Genomic DNA, 8,260 nt, shown 5'->3' with positions numbered 1-8,260 from the left:
TGTTGCTCAAATAAAAGTCAAAATTTTAAAATTGATCATATAATGGCCTAATTTTTATAAAAGTACCCAAATAAAAGTTTTTTTATATAGTTCAACCTAGTTTAAGTAAAAATTAGATGAATGCTAACATTTTTAGAATAAAATACATTACAAATAAATCAAACATTGCTTTAAAAGAATATAAATAATTTGACACTTGACATGCGACATTTAAAAATTCTTTATTTGAGCTCTTTAAAAAAAGTTTAGTCCTTATTTGAACACTAAAAGAAAGATTTGAACCATTTAGAAGGTTTAAGTAAATTTGTAAAATTTAAGCATTTATAAGATAGATTTAAACCTTAGACAAGCAACCAATTTGGCTAAATTTGAGATGGCATGATATATTGAGAGTGAAGATTGAATAGGGTCAGCGATTGATGAAGAAGTGGCACAAGATAAATGGGTGTTTGAATTTGATTAGAGAAGAGCCAACAGCCAACTCAGTTTTGTAACTGAACCCCCAAAAGTTTCCAGGAACCAGAATGGGAAAGAGTGAACCCAATGTCCTTTTCTGTATTTTTTTTTAACTCACTATATGGTGAACAAAGGAAACACTTGTGGATACTTGAAGTTGGAGCTAATTGCCCCACTTTTTTTTCCCCTCTCTTTTATACTGTAAATATTGCATTAGAGCCAAAAACCGGTAAATTTACTTTTTAAAATATTTCCTCCATTGTTAGCAACCTGATTAAAATATTGAGAGATGCAGAAAGATATGAGGGTATGGGCAGAGGTGGTGCTTACTATGTTTATATGTCCTTTGTAGGGAAAGAGAGAGAAGCATCCTAAGGGAGGGGGTGGGTGGTGGTGCAGTTTTGTTGATCTCAAGGCTTTGCTTTTCTTCATTTTTTTAAACTATTGTTTAATTTAAGGTGTTTTTGTTTGGATAGTTTAATTTATTATAGAAAATAAAAGAAAAGACCAAATAGGTAGAGCTTGTTGCTGTTTAGAGCTTGAGTTCAAGGCAAGCAAGAAATATAGTGTGTGAGAGAGAAAAATGTGGAAGAAGCAAGCACAAACATAGAGAAGAAGCAAAACCCAATGATGCAAAACCGAGAAGAAAGGTTTGGAAATTGAGGCAAATGTCTATGCCCAGCTCGAGGCAATCTTCTTCATTCTTAATCTCCTTTTTCTTCTTCTTCTTCTTCTTCTTCTTCAGTGCTGCAACTTTTGCAGCTCCAAACCATGAATCTTCCATTCTCTTCTCATGGATACACTCTTCTCCAACTCTACATTCCTCTTTTTCCAACTGGAACAGTCTTGACTCCACTCCATGCAACTGGACCTACATAACATGTTCCCCACAAGGTTATGTCACCGAAATTAATATACAGTCAGTCCCTCTTCCGCTTCCTTTACCAGCCAATCTTTCTGCTTTTCAATCTCTCAAAAGACTAGTCATCTATGATGCAAATCTCACAGGCACTATCCCACTTGACATTGGTTATTGTTCACAACTTACTACCATTACCCTTGGCTCCAACAGTCTGGTTGGCTCCATCCCTGCAAGTATCGGTAGGCTTCAGTATCTCCAGGACTTGGTTTTGAGCTCTAATCAGCTAACAGGGAAAATCCCAGTTGAGCTAGGTAACTGCACAAGTCTCCGGAAAATAGAGATTTATGACAACCTTCTAAGCGGGACTATCCCTGCTGACCTCGGGAACTTGTCTCTTCTTCAAGTTCTTCGAGGTGGAGGGAACAAAGACATTGTGGGAAGAATCCCTGATGAGATTGGGGACTGCAGCAACTTGACTGTGTTGGGGCTAGCTGATACAAGAGTTTCAGGTACTTTACCAGCTTCACTTGGGAAGCTAAGCAAGCTCCAAACCTTGTCTATATACACCACAATGCTCTCTGGTGAGATTCCTCCTGAAATAGTTAACTGCTCTGAGCTTGTAAACTTGTATCTTTACGAAAACAGTCTATCAGGATCGATCCCACCGCAGATTGGTAAACTTGAAAAGCTTGAATCACTGTTCTTGTGGCAAAATAGTCTTGTTGGGAGTATTCCAGAAGAGATTGGCAACTGTAGTAAATTGATAAACATTGATCTTTCTTTGAATTCATTATCTGGAACCATACCTTTGTCTTTGGGGAGTCTTTCGGAGCTTCAAGAGTTTATGATTAGCAACAACAATGTCTCTGGTTCAATACCTTCAACTCTCTCCAATGCTAGTAATCTTCTGCAGTTGCAGCTTGATACAAACCAGATTTCTGGTTTGATTCCACCAGAGCTGGGAGTGTTGTCAAAGCTTACTGTTTTCTTTGCCTGGCAAAACCAGCTTGAAGGAAGCATCCCTTCATCTTTGTCTCGCTGTACAGGCCTTCAAGCATTGGATTTGTCACACAATTCTCTCACTGGTAGCATTCCTCCTGGCCTGTTTCGACTCCAGAGCCTGGCAAAGCTTCTACTTATTTCCAATGACATTTCTGGTTCTATACCCCAAGAGATCGGGAATTGCACCTCCCTTGTGCGCTTAAGGCTTGGGAACAACAGGATCATTGGTGGTATTCCTAGAGAAATTGGGAGCCTTAAGAGATTAAATTTTCTTGATTTGTCTAGCAACAGGCTTTCTGGAGTTGTTCCATATGAGATTGGGGGTTGCACGGAGTTACAAATGATAGACCTCAGCAACAATATTCTACAGGGTCCCCTTCCCAATTCATTGTCATCTCTATCTGGCCTCCAGGTGTTGGATGCCTCATTCAATCAATTTGATGGCCAAATACCAGCAAGCTTGGGCCGTCTTGTGTCATTGAATAAGTTGATTTTAAGCAAGAATTCCTTCTCTGGATCAATACCTTCTGCCCTAGCCCTCTGTTCCAGTCTCCAGTTGCTTGACCTTAGCAGCAATAAGCTGACTGGTGGCATCCCATTGGAACTTGGCCGAATAGAAGCCCTTGAGATTGCTCTTAACTTGAGTTGCAATGGACTCACAGGGCCAATCCCTCCTCAAATATCTGCACTTAGCAAGCTGTCCATACTGGACATTTCCCACAACAAGCTTGAAGGGGACTTGGCTCCACTTGCAGCGCTTGATAATCTCGTTTCTCTCAACCTCTCCTACAATAACTTTGAAGGTTATCTGCCTGATAACAAGCTTTTTAGGCAGTTACCACAAGCAAACCTGGCTGGAAATGAAGGCCTATGTCCTACAAGCCGGGACTCTTGCTTCTTGGGAAGTGATGGCAGGGCAGGGCCATCAAGGACTGAAAATGAGATAAGGCGGTCAAGGAGACTCAAGCTAGCAGTAGCTTTGTTGATCACCCTAACAGTAGCAATGGTTATTATGGGGACAATCGCGATTATAAGGGCTCGAAGAACCATTAGAGACGATGATTCAGAGTTGGGAGACTCATGGCCATGGCAATTCACTCCCTTCCAGAAGTTAAATTTCTCAGTAGAGCAAATTCTGAAATGCCTGGTGGATTCCAATGTGATTGGAAAAGGGTGTTCCGGGGTTGTTTATCGTGCTGATATGGACAATGGTGAAGTCATTGCAGTGAAGAAGCTGTGGCCAGCAACAATAGCACCATCCAATGGATGCAACGATGACAAAAGTGGGGTTCGTGATTCCTTCTCGGCCGAGGTGAAAACGCTTGGTACTATCCGTCATAAGAACATAGTTAGATTTTTGGGTTGTTGTTGGAACAAAAATACAAGATTGCTCATGTATGATTATATGCCTAATGGAAGCTTGGGGAGTCTCCTTCATGAGAGAACTGGGAATGCTTTGGAATGGGAACTTAGGTACCAAATATTGTTGGGGGCAGCACAAGGCCTTGCTTACTTGCACCATGATTGTGTCCCTCCTATTGTTCATAGGGATATCAAGGCTAATAATATCCTAATTGGCCTTGAGTTTGAACCTTACATTGCTGATTTTGGCCTTGCCAAGCTTGTAGATGATGGTGATTTTGCTCGCTCCTCTAACACTGTTGCTGGTTCTTACGGATATATTGCTCCTGGTAACATATTTTTACTGCATTATTTACTTTTAAATAGTTATACTCATTGAAGGTCATTTTGTAGCAATCTTGAACTAATTATTTACTGCATCTTGGCAGAATACGGTTACATGATGAAGATTACAGAGAAGAGTGATGTTTATAGCTATGGTGTAGTGGTGTTGGAAGTACTGACGGGAAAGCAACCGATTGATCCGACGATACCAGATGGACTACACATAGTAGATTGGGTTAGACAAAAGAGGGGAGGAATCGAAGTACTTGATCCGAGCCTACTGTCTCGACCGGAATCTGAAATCGAGGAAATGATGCAAGCTTTAGGAGTAGCCTTGTTGTGTGTAAATTCATGCCCCGATGAAAGACCAAACATGAAAGATGTGGCAGCGATGCTCAAGGAGATTAAACATGAAAGAGAGGAGTATGCTAAGGTTGATGTGCTACTCAAAGGATCACCAACCATTGATGCCAAGGAAAACAACTACTCAAGTGGAGTTCAAGCAACAGCATCATCAAAACCAGCCATGCAAATGCAAAGCTTGTATCCCAAAAGCAATAACTCCAGCTTCTCTGCTTCTTCTCTACTTTACTCACCTTCTTCCAATCCTACACCAGGGTTAAAGTAATAAAAAAACACAAAAAAGGTTGTAGCTACCCCACAAGGAAGTTTGTTATGCTTATTTTCTTTCTTCAGTTTCAAAACCCTTTTTTTTTCGGTTTTTGTTTTGTATGTAAAAAGAAAAACTTGATATTTGTTATAATTAGATGCATGAAGACAAAGAAGGCTTGGAGCACTGTTGTTTACAGCTAAATTACAAGTGAAATAACTATTTTCTCATAGTTCCCCATCTCACAACTTGCATATGTGATAACATATAATTATATCAAGTTGTAATATAACCCACGAATGTGTTCAAAATTATCATAAACACTCATGTATTAAGAGTATAATTTTATTGTCTTTTTTTACTGTTAAAAATTAATTCTTGTATGTCTAACATGTTAGTATCTAGTTGTTCTATTAGTTATTCTATTAGTTATTCTATTTTTTAACAGTATAGATAAATAAAATTTTTAATAAAAAATTAATTTATTTTTTCTCTAATATATAAAAATTAATTTACTTATTTTTTAAGTAAAAAATTAAAAATAATAAAACTCTTAATATATTTTTTTAACTCTGATTTAGTTTCAATTTGTTCTATATTCACCTACAGGTGGCCTTATGATATTAGCACCATAACCCTGTTTTTGATATAATACAGCTAGTGAGAGAGTGAAGCATATTTAGGATACATGAAAAGAATCTAAGAATCTAGTGAAAAGATGATAAAAAGTAACTCACCAGGTGATTTTAGAAGATTAAGTCATTGATTTGACCATTAAGGTGTGTTGGATGGGACCCAGATAAGTTGGTGATGTTTGATTGCTTGCATGTGTGAGTGTATAATGGAGGCTGGTGTCTAAATGTTTAGCTTTTCCCATTCCCTAGTTAGTCATCAGTATGAAAGAATTGATTCCTAATATTGCCCTCAGACTCAGTGTGTACCTTTCCAAGGATCTTAGACTGCTGTGTTGCTTTAACCCAGGGCAAAAGCTTTCTGCTCAAAAGGACTGCACTTTCACCTCTAAACTTCACATCAATGGCTGTCCCTACAGGTGCCAATGAAAAATGTTGTTACCTCATTATGAGCAGTCAAATTTATTTTACTTTATAAGTAAAAGAGAAACAAAATACCATGCTTTACTACTAAGAAATGTCCTAGAGCCATAAGTCACTTAAATCCAAATAATTCATAGTTTGATTTTCAGAGTGGTTTTAGTATTACTTTGAAAAAATAATTTTAGAGAAAAAAATATTTTGAGATAAAATAATTGTTAAATAAGATATTTTTAAAATTTTTAAAAATATTTTTGGGGAAAAATATTTTATAAAAGTATTTTTTAACTAAATATAAAATTTTTTAACTTTTACTCAAAAATATCTTTTAGTCTAAAAATACTCTTAAAAAATAATACTAAACTAAAACTTAATTTAAATGTATGTTACATTTATCTCTAATTAAAATAAAAATAACGATAATAATAAAATTAAATATTATATCATAACATAAAAACAAAACTAAATATATTACACCTAAACTAAAACTGTCTATCCAAAAAATTCTAAATCTCAATTTTATATGCTACTTTTCCCTGGGGTTGGGTCAGGCTATGATGTGATCATCCCATGTTAGTCCAAAGAATTGTAATTTTCGCATTGGTAATGGACCCCTTTCCTCTGCTTGACAAGAGACATTTGCCCTAAAGAAGTGAATCATTTCACATCAATTTGCCCCTTTTGAATGAATGAATATAAAAGGATATTTTTCCTGATTCGGTTGTTCCTATTTGAGTGTGATACTGATAATGCAAGCACAATTGCCTAAACTTCACTTTTATCTCCATGGATAAAAATATTATAAAGTTTTTATATTAAGAATTAGGTTATATTTTATCTTTTTATTAAAAAAATAAATTAATTTTTATATATTAGAATAAATAATAAATTAGTTATTTTATTAAAAATTTTATCTATTTTTATTGTTAAAAATTAGTCACTATATATTAAAATGAGGTATATATGATATATCATATGTAACTATTTAGTTACTTTGTCAATTTTGTCATATTTTAACAATAGAAATAGATAAAAAATTTCATAAAAAAATTCAGTGTACTTTTTGAATCTAACATACATAAATAAATTTACTTATTTTTTAAATAAAAAAGACAAAAAAATAAATTAACTCTTAATACAAAACCCTCTATAATACTCTTACCATGTTAATGTTAGTACAAAACCCTCCATAATACTCTTACTATTAATATTACACTATTGTATCATATGGAAAACCAAGAAAAAAAATGAAAAGAATAAAAATAGTGGAGCTAATATACTACATCTAAGGCTCAAAGTCCATAACTCATCTGGTGAATCCTTGGGCCATTATGTCGAGTCCAAAAGCCTAAAATTCATCTGCCATCTGCTCACTGGCTGGTAATTGTACTGTTCAACCACAGTCGAAGCCATCAGACTGAGATTTGTTGTCAAATTCATGAAACTGCCGCTTTTATATCTTTGACTCCTTGGGACCTCCAAAGCACTGGCAACGAGAGTATGGGGCAATGGCACTCATTTAATTTGACCTTGAAACTCAACTTACTTTATTCATGAGGCATCCAAGTATTAGTATGTAGGAGTGTTATATGCCCAAATACCGAAGCTCAAGTAAAGGAGGAGAGGTTCTAATTATTGACATTTCCCCCCCGTTAAATGGTTGTAATAATTGTCAATACATTCGTAACCTGTTATGCACCATTATGTAACATCCATGTTATTTGGATATTTTATTTTCATTCTCGGAATTATGGCTCACAACGAAACGTCCACACATGGCTTAATGCAAAAATTTGGAATTGATAGCTACACACGCTAGATATGTGATAAGCACATGGTAATATCATATTATAATTTTTTAGGTTAATTAAATAATTTTTTATAAAAAAGTAATTAAAATAAATTTATTATAATACATTAATATAATATTTTAAATTTCAATTCAAAATAGAAAATATATAACAAAAAATTTAAGTCATGATATCAATAGAAAATAAATATATAATCTATCTCTACTTTTTCTATCTGCATTTGTACATAAATTATGCATTATATATTGTACTTATACGATAATTTATTTGGTCAAAATTTATCAATCAAAATCATCAATGCTATATCAACTTAACACTAATTCAAACACTTTTTAAAAAATATCTCAAAATATCTCAACATATATTATTTATTATTATATGATAATAACAAAACTAACCCCTCAATCATTGATGAAAAATAGACTTTGGGTTTTATGTGCACTCACCCATACTCTACAATAGAAATTACATATTTTACTTTTTTAATAAAAAATAATAATTTTATTTATATTATTAATTTGTTTTAATATAAAATATAAAATATAAAATAATTTTTATTATATTTATTTTTATTAGTATAATAATTATATATAAATTTAAACTAAAATTTAGTATTATAAATAGATGCATTAATCAAATATTTTTATTCACCCAAAAATTTACCTGATTATTCTTAGAATTTAATATGAGCATGATATTATTATTTTTCTTGACTTGGTTTGTAGATAAAAAAAGAAATGTAATTGGTCGATTGAGTCTTAACTCGATTGGCATCGACATT

General features: G+C 34.1%; 1 protein-coding gene across 1 annotated transcript; it reads left to right on the top strand.

Moving 5' to 3' along the window:
* Positions 1-614: 614 nt before the first annotated feature.
* LOC107897012 (LRR receptor-like serine/threonine-protein kinase RGI1) lies at positions 615-4,848 on the top strand. The gene is made up of 2 exons (XM_016822340.2): positions 615-4,011; positions 4,111-4,848. The coding sequence occupies exons 1-2, from the start codon at positions 1,125-1,127 to the stop codon at positions 4,632-4,634; spliced, it is 3,411 nt and encodes a 1,136-aa protein (XP_016677829.1). The 5' UTR covers positions 615-1,124; the 3' UTR covers positions 4,635-4,848.
* Positions 4,849-8,260: the final 3,412 nt, after the last annotated feature.

Source organism: Gossypium hirsutum, chromosome A10 (genome assembly GCF_007990345.1).
Source record: "Gossypium hirsutum isolate 1008001.06 chromosome A10, Gossypium_hirsutum_v2.1, whole genome shotgun sequence".
In the NCBI taxonomy this organism is placed as follows: Eukaryota; Viridiplantae; Streptophyta; class Magnoliopsida; order Malvales; family Malvaceae; genus Gossypium; species Gossypium hirsutum.
The sequence above is the reverse complement of the archived record's forward strand: the minus strand, read 5'-3'. Positions and strand labels throughout refer to the sequence as shown.